The sequence below is a fragment of the Ictidomys tridecemlineatus genome, chromosome 2, assembly GCF_052094955.1.
Source record: "Ictidomys tridecemlineatus isolate mIctTri1 chromosome 2, mIctTri1.hap1, whole genome shotgun sequence".
In the NCBI taxonomy this organism is placed as follows: domain Eukaryota; kingdom Metazoa; phylum Chordata; class Mammalia; order Rodentia; family Sciuridae; genus Ictidomys; species Ictidomys tridecemlineatus.
The window spans coordinates 8,288,660-8,305,784 of NC_135478.1; the positions used below are offsets into that span (position 1 = coordinate 8,288,660).

A 17,125-nucleotide genomic window follows, 5' to 3' on the forward strand; every position below is an offset into this window, starting at 1 on the left:
CCACCCAGGACCATTGTCATCCCAAGAAACAGCCAGCTCTTATTTCTTTAAAACCGTTTACTTACAAACTTTAATTCAGCAAAGGTCTGTATGGGAAGATTGGGGAGAGGACATCCCCTGAAGTGAATGTGGGCCCCAGAGTCAAGACAAGGAAGCTGGTGGCCCAGCTGGCCAGGGGCAGTGCCCAGGGTCACCTCAGGTGGACAGGTCCTGCTGGTGGGCAGGTGTACAGCCTATCTGCATGAGTCGTACTGGGCTGAAAGGAGGCCAGCTCCGGGGGATCTGGCCTGGGGTGGAGATGGAGCTCATCTTCAACAAGGGGAGACAGCAGAGATTCCGGGAGATGGGCATGGAAAGCCCACTCCCACTGGCAGGGGGATTGGTTGAAGCTGGCAGAGAAAGCCCGTCTCTGCACCTAGGCCTGGGTGAAGGGGTGGTGAGGGCTGGTTTGCCAAGACCAAGGCTTTGGCCTTCTACCGTCCCGGGGTTGGAGACCCTGGGTAGAGGGGCCCAATCCCCAGGCCAGAGCTGTTTGGTCCTGAGTCAAGCTTCTGGAGCTCGGCATCTGAGAGGCTCTGGCCAGCAGGGCCTGTGGCCCAACTTTAAGGCATCAGAAGGCAAGGGGACTGTGGTAGGGAGCTGGGGACCCAGGGCTGGGGTACTGGCCAGAGTGGGCAGGTAGGGGCAAGAGATAGCCATGCCTGCAGCAGACATGGGAAAAAGAGAAAAGTGTGGAGCTGTTACAAACTGCAAAGTGTGGAATGGAGGCCCAGACAGGTTGGACCTTGATGCAATCAGAGCTAGGGCTCATCCTGGATGGCTTAAAAAATAATAAAAATTAGAAAAGGAAACAGAAGTCAATTGTCAAAGTTAAAAAAGGGGGACAGTCTCTGATCCTCACGGGAGGTCAGGGAAACCTCCAAGGCACTCGAAAGGCCAAAATACAGGAGTGATGAGGCAGGAGAGGACTCCCAGAGAGCCGGGCACAGGCGGAGGACAGGAGACACAGGAGGGGGAGAGAGCAGACTGTGGCCCCTCTCTCTTAAGGCTGCGGGGTTTCGGCGCTGGGAGCAGGCCAGAGGTGCCATGAGGCTCCCGGATGCCACCATACTCCTTGGGCTCCGGCTGGCTGGTCAGCAAAGTCTTTCAGAGATTTCTCTATTACCGAAAGAAAGAAAATTAAAAAAAAAAAAAAAAAAAAAAAAAAAAAAACAACCACAAAAACACACGCGCGCACACACAAAACAACACCAGAAAACCCAAAAGCAATTTGGTGCAGGCCCTTGAGCATCTCTAGCATTGGCCCCTTAGAAAATCCTCTTCCGCTTCAGGTAGGAGTCTGCGTAGTGGCCACCAAGGCCCTGGGAGTGTTGGCCCACGTAGCTACCCTCTGGACTGGGCTCAGGTGAGGGGAGCAGGTGAGCAAAGCTGCGTTTCTGGCCGCCCAGTGGGGTCTGGAGACAAAGGGCAGGGGGAACCAGATCAGGGGCCACCCAAGGGCTGAGACTTCCCAGCCTAGTATGTCCCCACCTCCTGCCCCTGCATGTACCTTCAAGAGGTGGCTGTGGCCATTGGGCCCAGGGCCCAGACCCAGGAGTCCTTCACTGGAGCCCAAAGGGGAGGAGCCGACTGCCTGGAAAAATGGGAGAAGTGGGAAAGGTCAATCCTGAGGTCAGAGGGAGGGTGAGAGATTTCTGGTTCATGTCTTGCATCTGCCACTTAAACCAATAAGGTCTGGGGCAGATTACTGTAGTTCTGAGGCTCAGTTTCCTCCTGTCAACTGGGGCTAATACCAGCTACCTGGATCAATGGTAGAGGAAGCAGGGAAGGCAAGAAGTCTACCACTCAATATGAAGGTATAGGGGCAGTGTGTAAGTGTTTTTCACTTTTCCCTGAGCAAGCCCAACGGCTGCCACTGCCCCAGCCTTGGCTGAGGGACCAAGGGTCACAAAGCCCTGGAGGCAGACACCCCCAACCCCCACATCTTGGTTGTCCTTGGCTGGGGAGGCTCCTCACCTTGCTGAGGTGGCTCTGCTTGAGGCCAGCCTGCAGGCCGCTGGTGAAGTAGGAAGTGGGCGAGCCCGAATAGAAGTGAGAAAGGGGCCCCCCGCCACCTCCACCACTCCGCTCTCCAAAGCCACTGGGTGGGGGAGACGTCTGCAGAGAGGGGGTTGGTTGAGTGATGAAGACAACTGTAGGATCCCCTCTTAAAGGACTCTGGGCTTCACCATAATGAGCTTTGATCAACAGGAATGAAGAAAGCTGGCACATGGGGACCTGCTCTCCCTTGGTCCTTCACGGAACCCTGAGACCATGGTCACTTGAGTGAGCACAGGCTGGCCTGTGGGAGGATGAGCTCCATGTGGATAAGAGATAAACTGCCCCGGCTCAGCATCCTTCAACAGCCTACGAACTACCACGTTTGTGAGGGGACACTGGGGACCACTGAGCCCCTGATGAACTCAGCTCCCAAGTGATTGGAGGAACTGCCTGCTGCCCCCACAGAATGGTGAGAAATTTAAAAAAAAAGTTTGCAGCCAGGAACAGTGGCAGCCATCTGTAATAACAGCTACTTGAGAGGATTAAATGGGGGACCACTTGAGCCCAGGAGTTCAAGACCAGCCTGGGCAACACAGTGAGACCCTATTTCAAAAATGGATGTGGTGGCACAGGCCCGTAATTCCCAGCAGCTCCAGAGGGTAAGGCAGGAGGATTACAAGTTCAAAGCCTGTCCTGGCAACTTAGCAAAGCCTTAAGCAACTTAGTGAGACCTTGTCTCAAAATAAAAAATAAAAAGGACTGGGAATGTGGCTCAGTGGTTAAGCAACTCTGGGTTCAAACCCCAGTACCAAAAAAAAAAAAAAGAAATAACTGGGGATGCAGCTTAGTGATAAAGTAGCCCTGGATTCAATCACTAGTCTAAAAAAAAAAAAAAAAAAAAAAAGTTAGCTTTGCTCAGCTATTAAGTAATGGGCCAGCCTGTTAACTGCTATAACCCGGGGTAGGATGAAAAAGCTACTCTTACCTTGTGTCGGCTAGGTCCATGAGGCCCTAGGGCTGGCTCCCGTGGGTGAGAAAAGAGCCTCCGAGGTCCCATATCCTGAATGAAAGGAGCAGAAACACATATGGTCTGAATCTGTGCCAGCCACCCTCCCCCCACCCTGCCCCCAGGAAGGAGGCAAATTCATGGTACAGGGCCTGTGACTAGGTGGGTCAGCTGAAGTGAGACCAGAAGTAGTTTGTTCCCAGCGGGCAGGTGGATCTGGTCCCAGGGATGGATGCTATGGTGTACAGACCCAAGGGAGTCAGAGGTTCATAGTTTTTAAGGCAAGCTGGGAATCTGGGATGTGTGAACTCTAGCAGTTTTTATTCAGTCTTTTGTTGTTTTCTAATCCAGTGTGAGTCAAACCTAACACAAGTGGCCTGTGGGTGTCCACTTTATAATTTCTGATCAGTAGGTGGTGGGGATCTCATAAAGACCAAATCTCTGATATAGACAAGAATCCTCCTCACATTGGAGGCAGAAATGGAAAGACAGGCAGGACTCTGAGTTCTTTAAATATGGAGAAACAGTAATGCCTAATACCTCACAGGACAGACAGAAAGACAAATGCAGGGTGAGATTACTCAGGTCCTGGGAATGGAAAGGCAATAGGAGCCTTAAGGGCAGGGACCATATCCAACAAATCCCCTGGTGTCTCCCTAATGCTTGGCCAGGTACAATTAATACCAGAGAAGCAGAGTAGGATGAGTGTCTCTTATCTGAAACCTTAGGAACCAGAAGTATTTTGGATTTTGGACTCTCAGATTTTGGAACACCTGTATATATAGGAAGAAATATTTGGGGGATGGGACCCAAGTCTAAACAAGAAATTTGTTTCATATATACCTAACACACATAGCCTGAAAGTCATTTTACATGTATGGTTAACATGTCTGTATTTTGACTGGGACCTACCCACATGAGGTCAAGTGTGGAATGTTCTACTTGTATTGGCATGTCAGTGCTCAAAAGTTTTCAAATGTAGAACTTTTCAGATTTGGGATTTTTGCATTAGGGATGTTCAACTTGTATCCCTGAGCTACTCTCAGGGGACAAGGGACCACAGAACCTGGCCCTCAGGGATGGCTGATCCCAGGCAGCCAGGTACTTACCGAGGGGTAGTCGAAGCCATAGCTGTCGGGCAACCCTGGTTCAGGGGGCAGGCGGGCGTTGGTGAGGGGGCTGAGCAGGCGGGACTTGAGCTGGAAGGCTTTGCTGCTACCACCACCTCCACCAGGGGTGGGAGGATTGGGCAGGGGGCCCTCAGCTGGGCGGCGGCCTCTCCCAGCGCCTCCCCAGCTACGGGCCTCCTTACCCGCTAAGTTACTGGCTGGGAGCAGGCTGTGTAGGTTCAGGTAGGGATTCAAGGGGATCCGGTAGTCCTTGGGGGGCTCCCCTAGTAGCGAGACCTGTGACAGGAGAGCTGGATTTGCAAGGTCCCAAGCAGAGGGGATGTCGCAAAGCGGGAGGCTGGAATGATGCTGTGTGCAAGGAGGAGCCTTACCCCAGGGGGAGTTGGCAGAGGCCCACTGTCCTTCTGAAGGCCTCTGAGGCCTGTGCCACGGAGTCCCGCAGGGGCAGGGGGTGGAGTAAGCTGGGCTGCTGGAGGACCCAGGCCCATGGTCTCCCGGTCACCCCCAGAGGGGCCCAGCAGTGGTGGTAGCAGGGGTGGTGGCTTCCCTCGCCGGGGTGGCAGCTCCGAGGGCAGGCCCCCTCCTTCAGAGAGAAGAAGAGTATCAGTCAGTGGCCTAGGCCAGAAGGACCCCTCTTCCCTGGGCCCTAGGGCCTCTGCCTGGAATTACCCAGAGGCCAAGGGGCAACACTGCCCAACATCTAGCCCCTGATCAAATGCCTCTAAGACATTAACTTCCAGGGTGTGCCTGGCTACCCTTATAACATGAGCACCCACTTGACAGAGAGGTTAGGTCACTTGCCGAAGGCCACACAGCTGGGAATTTATAATTCCCAGGGAGGAAGAGAGCTGGGAAGGAAAATGGGACCTCAGAGGGGTGGGTGGGTGGGGTCCATGTTACCTGCAGACAGCTCTCCAAGGAGGGGGTTGGTGGGCTGGGCCCCAGGCTGGAGGGTGCCCAGGGGTGAGTCTCCCAGGATCCCAGGCTTCTAGGAACAGAGCAGAGACAGCTGGAGACAGGGTGACCTGGGTAGCAGACAGGTGTCACTCAGAGCCTTGGTCACAACACCCAGCACACCCAGATTCCAGCCCAGTGCCGGTCACAGGAAATACTTGCATGTCAGGACCTATAACCCCAAGCTCTCCACTACTACCAGACACATATACAGTGACAGTCCATAGGCACCCAGATCCCTTGCTGATCATCACAGATAGTGTTGACCACAGCCACAAAGGGTTTTGGTCACTCTAGTCACACAATGGTTGAAACCCACAAATTCAGTGTCACTTGCCACCAGACACAGCCATATCACTGAATACATGCCCCAGTAAACTAAGCCAGTGGAGCATGTGTTTTCTGTATATTATGTGCATCTGCGAGGGACACTGGGCAGAATGAGGCCTGGAAATTCTTCCCTAGAAGCAAGATGGCTATTTACAACTTGCTATAGTACAGTGGTTTTTGTAGCCACACCCAGCTTCAGGTTGTAAAAGAGTGTGTCCAGTGTGGCCTGACCTGCCCCTGGCTATCTAGGCCAGCTGTCCCCTGCATAGTGAAAAAAAGCCAAACCCTGCCATGAGAGAAGAGGCTGGTCATCCTGGGCCCTAGGGACACGACATAGCCAGATATCCCACAACTCCACTGGGGGACCACTGGCAGCACTCAGGTGCTAAAAGGGGAAGACGGGGCTGTGCAGTGTGGGGTGCGGAGGGAGCCCGGTGTCCACCATGATAGTTACCTTCTGGCTCTGGGTCTGGGTCTGCAGGGCAAGCTGCAGCAGTGCTGTAGACAGGGCAGGCCCGCTGAGCAGTGGCATGGCTGGGGGGGCGCCCAGGAGGCCTGGGGGAGATGCAGGGGGAAGCTGGATAGTAGTCCTGGCTAGACAATCCCTTGTCCCCACTACATTCAACATTGCCTCAAGACTGCTAAGAGGGCAGGAAACTGAGGCTCTCAGAGAGCACCTAATGTGCCTGAAGAAGGGCCCAGAAAGGCAGGATCCACCCCAGGGAGGAATAGCCCACTCTTCCCACCACCCCACCTGGCTGCCCCCAGCTACCTCTACCCTCAGCCTGTTTCTCAGCACCCTCAGGAGCTTCTGCCACTGAGGCTTGAAGAGAGCGCAGGGGAGGCGTTCTGATGTGAGGTGGGAGGGACAAGGCTATAGGCCCTGGTGAGTGCTTGGTGACGCTGCCTGGCCCCCTTACCCTGCTTGCCCCCTGTGCTGCCATGGAGCAGGGGGTTGAGCAGCAGCTGAAGGGAGGCAGATGGGCCCAGGTTGTTCAGCAGCTGGAGGATGTTTGGCTCAGGCAGGAGCCCTTTGCCACGATTGAGGGCCTACAGAGAGGAACACAGGTGGCTAAGAGTGCTGCCAGCCACAGTGGGCATCCCCCAAGAGCCCAGTGTCTTGAGGGAGGCCCCCATGCCTACCTTGGGGAACAGTCCCTCCCACACAAACTCACTGTGGCCTGGGCAGCAATGAGCGCAGCTAGCATACTGCGGCCAGGAGGCCCTGGGGCACAGAAGGAGACTCGCAAGTGGCTGCCTCCCAGGGCCAGGCCATCCGCCCTCTGTTGTGCTGCTTCCGCCATCTCCGCTGTCTCGTACTCCAGCACTGCGAAGCCCTTCAGCTGCCCATCCTGGCCACACGCCAGCTGTGGAGGAGATGGCTATGAGCACTGGGGCAAGTGACCATACCACCCTGAGTGCCATCCCTCATGTGAAGTGACAACAGGGACCAGATACTGCTCCCAATCATGACAGCAAGTCCTCAGAAGGGGTGGACTTAGTGCCAGGAACTTAGTTTCAAGTCCTGCTCCTGTGTTAGATCAACTCATCTTTGCAATGGCTCTGAGAAGCTCTCAGATCCATTTATCAGAGGCAACTGAGGACCAAAAGTTCAGCAGCCCAAGGCCACAAAGCTGGGAGGAGAGCAGAGCTAGGACCTGCCTCACATGGGTCAATTGCCCTAGGCCTCATGCCATGGTGAAGGGAATCTGATTAAGATTTTCCAGGGGCTGGGATTTTGTGGCTCAGTGGTGAAGCCTGGCATGTGTGAGGCACCGAGTTCCATCCTCAGCACCACATAAAAATAAATAATATGTGAGGTGTCCCTCCCACCTCACATAAAATAAAGGTATCATGTCCATCTATAACTAAAAAGACTCTCGAGCACATCAAAACACAAGCTGGGAGACTGGGAGGTGTCCTAGAGTGCTGCCTGAGTTGGGCTGGGAAGAGTGCACATCCCTAGGTGAGGCAGGTGCCTCTAAGCTGAGGTTTGAGGCTGACAGTGCCAAGCAGGAGGTCATTCAGCCAGCACAGAGGTATAGACATGGTCAGAACAGGAACATCTCTCAGCTGCCCTCAACAGTAGCCATTTTGTTCTTCAGACCCACATGCCTTTATCCACAACTCTGAGTTCAGATATGTTCCAGGATTAAGACTTGGAGATTAGGACATTCAAATGCTGCACATAGTGTATATCACATCCCAGTCACCCCTGGAGTGGTCTAGGGCAGCTCCCTGGACCTCAAAGACACAACTGCTTTGCAGGAAGGCTAAAATAAGGAGGCCACAGATGACCCACTTTTGTTCAGGCTTTGTTGCCAAGTGGGTCTGCCACAAATTCAGGGAACCAGTCTCTAGTTTCTCAGGGTATTTCAGGTGCTAGAGTTGTGGGTAGACTCTGCCCCGGAGCAAGCAGATGCTCACCAGCACAGTGGTGACCGGCAGCAGTGCCCCGCCCCAGGTTGTAAGTGTTCAAGGAGGTCCCTCTGTAACTGACACAGACTGCACACTTACAGGCCACTGGCGTTTGCCATTGCACTGCAGAGGCCAGTGCCTGCCCTTTGCTGATGAGGAAACTGAGGCTGAGAGAGGGCTGGATTCCTGTCTAGGCCACCAAGCCAAAGCAGGGATCACAGGCAAAACAGGCTGGTATTGTTCACAGGCCTGGCTCCCTGGGGTGGTAAAGGCTGTCTCAGGAAATAGTGCTGTCCATCCCTGTCCTTAATGACACAGAGAGGACTATTAAGGTTTGAGACCAATGCAATGTCCCTAAAATGGTATATGGCACAGGAGGACTAAGAGCGAGCTTATGTCCAAATACAGAAAGATAAAACCAAAGTGCAGAAACCTAGCCAAATCAAATCAAACCAGAAATGAGAATTTGGGGGGATCAAGAACAAGGAAAAGCAGGAATGTGTACACCTATTTTGAAATGTACATAATTCAGGTTGAATATCCCTTTTCTGAAATGCTCAGGACCATGTGTTTTGAGATTTTGGAGTTTTTCAGATTTCAGAATATTTGCATGGACTTTATAGAATGAGCATCTTTAAAAAAAAAAAATCCAAAATCTGGGGCTGGGGATATAGCTCAGAGGTAGAGCGCTCGCCTGGCATGCATGATGCACTGGGTTCAATCCTCAGCACCACATAAAAAACAAAATAATGTGTCCACCTAAAAAATTAAAGATACATAAATGAATAAATATTTTTAAAAACCCAAAATCTGAAACTTTTTGAACATCATGTCAATCAGTACTCAAAAAGTTTGGGGGCTGAGCATAGTGGCGTACGTTTATAGTCCCAACTAATCAGAGGGTTGAGGTAAGAGGATATCTGGAGCCTAGGAGTTCAAGGCCAGCCTGAGCAACACAGTGAGTCCTCATCTAAAAAAAAAAAAGTTTCAGATTTGAATGTTTCCTATTTCAGAAGTTTGCATTTGGTATGCTCTCTCTATACAATCTTGGTAGAAGGAGACAAATTGGTGTGAGTAGGATCAGCCAGAGAAAGTGCTAGGGGCTGGGAGTCTTTCCCACTGGCCTTTCAAGATCTGTTGAATGTTGAATTTTATATATATTTTTATACATTTATATTTAGTTGTAGGTGGACACAATACCTTTATTTTATGTTTATGTGGTGCTGAGAATCAAACCCAGTATCTTATGCAAACCCAGTGCCTCCTGTGTGCTAGGTGAGCGAACACTCCACCACTGAGCCACAATCTCAGCCCCTATTGAATTTTTCAAGTATGTCTAGATTGCCTTTCACAAAATAACTAAGCAGAAAAGACTTTTCAACAACCAAGGTATTGGGATACCTGCTTTGTTATATATATATATATATACACACACACACACACACACATATATGCACACATACATGTGTGTATATGTATATATATGTGTGTGTACATATATATACATATATTGTGCTGGGGATGGAATCCAAGGTCTTGAAAATGCTGAGTCACATTGAGCCCATGATCCTGCTTTACATATATTTCTATAGTAAATTTTGCAAATTTACTATATAGCAAATATTTTAAAGTTCACTGGCAATTGAACCTAGGGACACTTAACCACTGGGCCCTGCCCTCTTTTATTTTGCGACAAGGTCTGCTAAATTTCTTAGGGCTAAATTGCTGAGGCTGGCTCTGAATTTGCCATCCTACTGCCTCAGCTTCCCAAGCTGCTGAGATTATAGGCATGCGCCACTGTGTCTGGCTTAAAGCAATTTTGTAATCAAATAAGGCAATTAAGAGGAGTAAACCTGTTCATGAATAAATGGCAAAATGCTCTAGAGTGGGTTTCCATGGATTTATTAGGTGTTCTTAACTTGATTATGTAGAAAACAAATGCTCCCCACTAGGACAGCAAATTCCCAGCTTGGCATTTGGCATTGTACCTGCCTGGCTAAGAGTGTGGGCCCCAGGTCAGCTTCATAACCTTGAACCGTAGCCTGCCTCTCACTGGCTGGCTGACCAAGGATGTACATCCTTGTCCCTGGTGTTCTTATCTGTAAAATGAGACCAGCAACCAGACACACCTGACAGAATTATTAAGAGCATTAAACAAGGTGCTCAACAAGGGGCAGGGGAAGTCTCTCATTTTAGGCAGGGGCCAGGCCTGGTTTTGAGGCTATGGGAGGTTGTTAGGCCAGGGCCCAGCACCTGCTAAGTGCCTAAGCAGAAGTGCTGGTTTCAGCTCAATTTCAGAGAGCACCTCATCTTCATCTCTGGTCAGGCCCAGTGCAGAGGCCCAACACATATCTTCTCATAATCATTCCTATCTTCCAGAGATTCAGAGGGTCAAAGGACAACAGTTTCTCTACATGGGGACTAAGGCACATATCTTGACATGCCTGACTCCCAGCACTCCTCCATTCAGGACCCTGCACATGACTGTGAGCTGCTCAGAGGTGGTCACCTCAACGTGTGCTACACAGCAGACAATAACTGGGGTGTCAGTGTGTGTAGCTCAATGGTAGACTGCTTGTCTAGCATATGCAAGGTCCTGGGTTCAATCCCCAAAATCGAAAAAGGTAAAAATAAATGAATGAATAAATGGGTGGTAAATGTGTAAATGAAAGAATAAATGGGCAGCTGTTCATAATATTCCACTCAAAGTAACTATTAAGTGTGTGGGGTGATGTCTGTAGTCCCAGATACCTGGCAGGCTGAATTGGGAGGACCACCTGGTTCTAGGGGTTCAAGGCCATTCTGGGACATGTAGTAAGACCCCATCTCAAAAAACATAGTAATAAAAACCACAGCACTACTAGCCTCATTTCAAGATGGTAAAGTGAGGCTCAGGGAGAAGACCTACAGCTGGTCATGCTCCTGTGGTCCTTAGCTTCCACACAAGAGAATGAGGTCACTGAACTACTGGTCTGTTTTCAGCTCCACACAGGGCCCAGCACATAGGTGTGCAACAGAGGTAGCAGATGAATGAGTAACTAGCATACAAGGAGTCAGGTTCCTATGGATACCTGAGTTAAATGGGGCACCAACATTTCAGTTACATGAGAATACCATACCCACTCAAAGTTGCAAACTTGAGGTCTGAACCCACAAATGTCCCATCTGAGCCCACATGCTGGCTTCTGGACAGCCCAGGACTCTGGAGCCAGGTTGCTGCATGAATCCTGACACTACCAGGCATCCTCAGCTTTTGCTGTATCCAAGGCTATATAACTGTGGGCATGCCCCTTTACCAATTCTGTGCCTCAGTATCCTGAAAATGGGAATGACACCTGTTTCTCTGGATTGTTACAGGACAGTAAATTGCATGAGAAGTGCTGAAGGAATGGCCTCCTTGGGCATCTGTGGATAAGATTTCTGGAGGCTCTCAGAGAGCTGGGCCTAATTTGCTCTTATCCTACTGTGCCTGACACAGGGCAAGGAACACACACAGATGTGCCTGGCATGTGTGACTTGAACAAACAAGGAACTGTCTTGCCAAACCAATGACACTGAATCACTGACAATGAGTGATTTCCCCAGGGTCCAGAGTAGGGCTGGAATCTGACCAAACCTGACTCTCTGACCTCAAGACACAGGGTCCTCCTATGAGACCATACTGGGCCCCCATATCTGGTGCTCAATAAACATCTGATGCTTGTATGAGTGAATGATGAAGTGTGAGCAGGGCTCAGTCAAGATCAGCGACTCTAAAGGCAGCCTTGCCTGCCTTTGATGGGAGGAGAACCCAGCAGAGGCCTGCAATGGATGGGATTCACATCCCAGCCGTCCAGTCCAATTCTAGGCTCTCACCTACTGCACCCCAGGTCCTCTTCCAAGAACCCCATTCAAAGTTGTGTGGCTATTGCTTTACTGAAAAGGGAACCAGATTAGAGAAGCAGTTGACTCCAAAGGACCCATCCTAGATACTTTGGGCTGTCATCTGCTCCCAAAAGTCTCTTGCACTGGGCCCCAGACTCACCTGGCAGAAGGTGGGTGTATGGACTGTAGACAACGCCCGACGCAGGGCATCCACATCACTGAAGCCTGGTGGCAGGCGGTCAACACAGAGGCAGCGAGAGTGGAGGAGGGCAGGTGTTAGCTGCCCAGCATCTGTCCAGTGCACATATAATGTGCGGGGGCCCAGTGGCTTGCCCAGCAGGTCCGACTTGGCGCGGGCAGCCGAGTCCTTCTTCATGTACTCCGCAAAGCCATAGCCCTTGGAGTGGCCAGTGCGCTCACTGTAGACCAGGAAGCAGCGCTCCAGGCTGCCGAAGGGCCGCACCAGCTCCTCGAACTGCGCCTGTGTGAGGCTAGGGGGCAGGTTGGCCACACACAACAGGGCATCCGTGGGCTGCAGCTGCACCGACAGCTCGCGATCCCGCAGGCGGCTCTGGTGAAAAGCACTAATGGCGGCTTCAGCTTGCTCCCCATTCAGCAGGGTCACAAAGGCTACGGAGCAGGGAGCAGGGGAACACAGATCAGCCAGGGCCCCTGAGGGCCTGCCCCCAACTCCATACTGTCTAAACCAGATGTGACTTCAAAATGAAGCCACCAGACATCTCAGGCCCCCCGCTAATCCCAACAGTTGCCAACCTTGAGCAGTTTATAGAGAAAAGTGCAAGCCAGCCAACTGGGGCTACAGGGTTCCACGAGGCCCACTCCCTCTGTCACCCCTCCACCTGCTCACAACCTACAGCAGTGTTCATCAGCTGCACCTGATCTGTCCTAGGAACTTAGGGAGAAACTTGGGTGACAATGAGAGGAGTAGTTAAGTACATGGTCAATGGAGCCTGGGTTTAAGCCCCAAATCCAAAATGGGCTCTGAGCTTTTTCATATGTCAAATAGGAATAACTTAATCCTCACAACCACAGGTCTGGGGCAGAGGAAACAACCCCCTGCCCAGTAGAGAACGCTTGGCTTTAAAACCAGGCAGTCAGCCAGGCACGGTGCTACAGGCCTGTTGCCAGCTACTCAGGAGGCTGAGGCAGGGGGATCACTTGAACCGAGCAGCTCAGGGACAGCCTGGGCAACATAGTGAGACCTTGTTTCTAAAAAAAAAAAAAAGAAACAAAAAACAAAATAAAATTAACCCAGGCAGTCAAGCTCTGGAGGTCCATTCTGCATCCCTCATTTGCCACTGTTCAAGGCCATCAAATGTCCCTCAGCCACCTGCCATTCCAAATTATCAATCCACCTAGCAGTCACAAAAAGAAGCTTTGTTCCAAAAGGTACTCAAATGGTGCCATACCCCCCTCAGTGTCTTTGTTTTCTCTTTCTTTTCTTTGTTTTTTTTGTACCAGGGTTTAAACCCAGGGACATTTTACCACTGAGCCCTTTTTATTTTGAGATAGGGTCTCACTAATTTGCTTAGGGCCTTGCTAAGTGGCTGAGGCTGGCCTCGAACTTCAAATTCTCGAACTTGCAATTCTCCTGTCTCAGCCTCCTAAGTCTCTGGGATTACAGGCATGTGCCTCAACCCTCAGCTCCAGTGTCTTCTATTTGCAAAGTCTGTGTGGCCCAGCCTTACGGTCTGGCTGGCCTTTTGCATTTCTTGCTATTGCTTCCTGGACCTCACCAGGCACACTGCACCTGGGGCCTCTGTAACTGCTATTCCCTGAGTATGGAAGAGAGGACCCCTCCATTAACTGTTCAACCCCAATCCACCTTGGCCTAAGGCCAAACATCACTTCCCTGGTGAAGCCATCCTGACTACTCCTATGATCCTGGTTCTGTGCTCACACAGCATCCTCCCTATAGCTTTTGGTCCCAAGACCATTTCACAAAACTTCATGATTGGAGCTGTTGAATGTCATCCTTCTTCCCAGACTAGACCATCTCTGTTTGGTTCATAGCCGTGTCTCTGTGACCCAGCATAGAGAAGGTGCTGAATAAGTATTTGCTGAAAAACTGCTTGAATGAAAAGTGTCATTCAACATCTGATTCCCCATGCTTGGCACATACAGTTGGCTCCCTGTAGCACAGGTACCACATCTGTAAATTCAACCAACCATGAATTGAAAATATAGGGGGGACTGTGACTGTACTAAACATGAACAGATTTTTTGTTGTTCCCTAAACAATAAGTATAACAACTATCTATATAACATCTACATTATATTAGGTATTATAACTCATCTAGAGATGATTTAAGATATACAGGATATGTGTGAGTTATATGCAAATATTACATCATTTTATATAATAGACTTGAGCATACTTAGCTTTTGCTATATCCAAGGAGGTCCTGGAAACAATCTTCTGTGGGTACTGAGGGGCAAATTTACTAGGTATTCAGAAACTATTTGACTTGTTGTCCCCATGGCTATTTACTAAGCATCTTGTATATGGCAGACACAAATGCTAATGCATCATTTGTTACTTGCTTATAGCCAGAGTGAGGACAGACCAGGATGGTCTGTTTGCCTCCAGGGCCCAAGAGTTTAACTACTACCCCAGTCTGCCAGGTAATCCCCAAAAGGCACCCTCCTACCTAAGTTACAGCTTGTCAGTGAAACCTCTGTGAGATCTAACACCCGGCACAATCCTGGCAGGACATGTTTACCAAGGGCCTTTCACATAGGAGGCCAAAGCTGCCCACCTGGGTGCAGCCTGGATAGAAAGGGCACAGCTAAGATCAGTAGCAAAAGGAACAGCCCAGAAACTTATGGGTGCTTGAGGAAGTGGAGAGGCTTGTGCACATTTTTGCAAGGCAGTGCTAGAAAGGTCTCAGGCAGGTTTTGGGGAAGGAAAAAAAAATGATCAAGGTTTGATCAGATTTGAAAGGAGACTAGAGTTGGGTCCCTGAGGGATGCAGGAGGCAGGCTAAAATCATGGAAGCAAAGAAGCTACAGAGGGGCTGCCATTTAAGTAGAGATGGAGGGGGACACAGGACAGGTAGAAGCCAAGAGAATGGAAAGCTCAAAGGAGAAAAGACCTGGGTGACTGGCTGGCTGGGGCAAGTAGTGCAGGAAGAGGGTGAGCCCAAGCCCTGGTGTCTGGCCAGACAGCACAGAGAAGAACAGCAAGGCTGTCCCAAAATGGGCACCTTGGGACAAGGGACAGACTGGTGCTCATGCTGCACTGGCCTTGGAAAAGGTATTGGAACCAAAGTTAGGAAAGGAGATGCACAGCCAAAACCCTCCCATCTTCAGACTCTGTTTTCTCCTGCCCTGGTCCGCCCCACTTCCCCACAAACCTGTCCCTTTGTATTTGTCCACAAAACAGTACTTGAGCTCATAGTCGCTGAGTAGGTTGTGTACTTCCTGTGGAAACAGAAATCAAAGGAGAGGGAGTCACTAGGGAACAACCAGGTGCCACCTTCAGGTAGACCAACTACACAGGTGGGTGAATTACCACCCCGTTTTACAAATGAGGAAACTGAGGTTTAACAACATTATTTGCCCAAGCCCATTCTGTTCATCCCCAGCAGAGCTGATATTAAGAGCCTGGCTGCAGATTCCATGTGAATAACGCAACACAGAGTGTGTACCTTCAGGAAGTTGCTGAACCTGTCTGAAGCTCCATCTGCAAGTTGACTGTTTTTAACAACTCTAATTCAGGATTAACAAACCCATCTTGTATGTGAGGAAACTGAGGCTCAAAGAGGTGAAGAAACATGTGCAGTTGGTCAGGGCAGCAGTGGGAACACTAACCAGGGGTACCTGACCAGGGAGCTCATGTACCTAATAAGCTTACATTGTGTGGCTTCACATGCCTCCCATTTCCCTCTTGTTACAGGGCCACCTTCTCACAAGCAGCTTCAAGGGCGAGGCTGGGGGCCTGCTTGTGCCAGATACACTGTACACTTTACAAGAGGGACAATGTGTTCCCAACTGAAACAAGGTAGGCACAAGGAAGAGCACCAGCTCTAGAAACAAACCAGACAAGGCACAGTGACATCTGCCCGGGTCTGTCCAAATCAAGCCTTCCTAACATTCTTGGGACCCCACTTGCCATGTACCCATGGCAAGAAAGGCAAGTGGCAGGTATGCTGGTGGGCCAGGGAACAGGGATTCTCAGCAGCAGAGAGTAAAGCAATCCAATCCCCTCCATTCCCACAGGGCACTGCAGTACCGATGGCATTTCCCTGGGTCCAAAGAGCACAGGGAAGCACTGCCATAGAAAAGGGCACTCCTAGCAGGAAGATTAGCCAAGAGGAGCGCCACAGAACACAGGGCGGCCTTTCCTGCACAAAGATGATGGCAGGAGACCTCATTTTCCCAAAACATTCCTGAGCCTTTAGGGGAAGGCAGCTACAACTTCCGGATCTACCTCTTAAAGAGTCATGAATAAATGCGTGATATGGTAGGAAATACTCTAACCCTGAAACTTTTAGATATGAGATCCCGCCACTGGATGGAAAAGGGGTGGGGGGAAAGCACAATCTGAGCAGATGGCACCTCCCAATCCGGTAGTCCATTCACAATCCCCCATCAGGGCTAAAACTGTCCGCCCCCTAACATTCCCCGCCCCTTTCAATCACTCCGTCTAGCCCAAGCCTGTGGTCTCCCCTAGCAACGTCTTCGCTCAATTCAAAGTTGGTTTCTCCCTTCATCAGAGTCCCCCCACATCTCGTTCTTGGTCTCTTCCGACCCTGCTGAGGATCCTGCGCCCCCGCCGATGCCCCCTGGGCGACAACAGCATTGGTGTCGCCTGGTTCCCCCCGCGCACGCGCACGGTGGTATTTCCCGCCACGCTCCCACACAGGCCCCCCCCATACCTGGTTGGTCACGTCCCCCGGGAGGCCCCGGATCAGTATCTTGCGGCGGTTACGGAACTGGCGCTCGGTGTGTTCCAGGCGTTTCCGGATCTCTTCTGGATCTAGCGGCGGTAACTCTTCTTCGGGAGACCGGTGCTCCGCGGCATCGCTGGCTTCAACCTCGGTCCCAGCCTCCGGGCTCAGCGGGGGCCGGTGAGTAACGGACACGTCGGCCGCCATCTTGGGAAACCCGGCGCCTTCTGGGACCAGCGAGCCAGGGCGGAGCGGCATAGAGCGGCAACGAGGGCGCGCCCGCGGATTGGCCGAGAAAAGCCCCGCCTGTCTCCCGAACCCTTCAGACCATTGGCCAACTCCCCCCCCCCCCCCAGCCTCTTAGAGTTCTAGCGGTGTCTGGGTCGCCGCAGACTCCGCCTCCGCGGGGCCATTCAGTAGATTCGCGGAGCTGTCGGAGAGTTCCGCGGCGCGGGTGGAATCAAGCCGCG

The 17,125-nt window shown here is 51.2% G+C and overlaps 1 protein-coding gene across 6 annotated transcripts; it reads right to left on the minus strand.

Annotated features, from left to right (window-relative positions):
* Positions 1-39: 39 nt before the first annotated feature.
* Raver1 (ribonucleoprotein, PTB binding 1) lies at positions 40-16,900 on the minus strand. Of its 6 annotated transcripts, XM_078035946.1 has the most exons (14): positions 16,644-16,899; positions 15,120-15,186; positions 11,903-12,372; positions 6,636-6,827; positions 6,381-6,510; positions 5,915-6,015; positions 5,077-5,164; positions 4,548-4,759; positions 4,359-4,452; positions 4,156-4,190; positions 3,026-3,100; positions 2,017-2,157; positions 1,550-1,633; positions 40-1,454 (listed from the first exon to the last, which is right to left on the minus strand). In XM_078035946.1, exons 1-14 carry the CDS (start codon positions 16,860-16,862, stop codon positions 1,308-1,310), a joined length of 2,055 nt encoding a protein of 684 aa, XP_077892072.1. In that variant the 5' UTR covers positions 16,863-16,899; the 3' UTR covers positions 40-1,307. The 6 variants fall into 6 exon arrangements, with proteins under 6 accessions (XP_077892072.1, XP_005336179.3, XP_077892075.1 ...); XM_005336122.5 differs by having other exon boundaries at positions 4,156-4,452; XM_078035949.1 differs by lacking the exons at positions 4,156-4,190; positions 4,359-4,452 and having other exon boundaries at positions 16,644-16,900.
* Between the last annotated feature and the right edge of the window lie 225 nt (positions 16,901-17,125).

Excerpts from the sequence above, each read along its gene's own strand:
- Raver1 (XM_005336122.5), bottom strand. The coding sequence starts at position 16,862 with ATGGCGGCCGACGTGTCCGTTACTCACCGGCCCCCGCTGAGCCCGGAG. Across the intron at positions 4,453-4,547 it reads CTCTGCCAACTCCCCCTGGG|GTCTCGCTACTAGGGGAGCC; the intron begins GTAAGGCTCCTC and ends CTCCTGTCACAG. Across the intron at positions 1,634-2,016 it reads AGCAGAGCCACCTCAGCAAG|GCAGTCGGCTCCTCCCCTTT; the intron begins GTGAGGAGCCTC and ends CCATTTTTCCAG.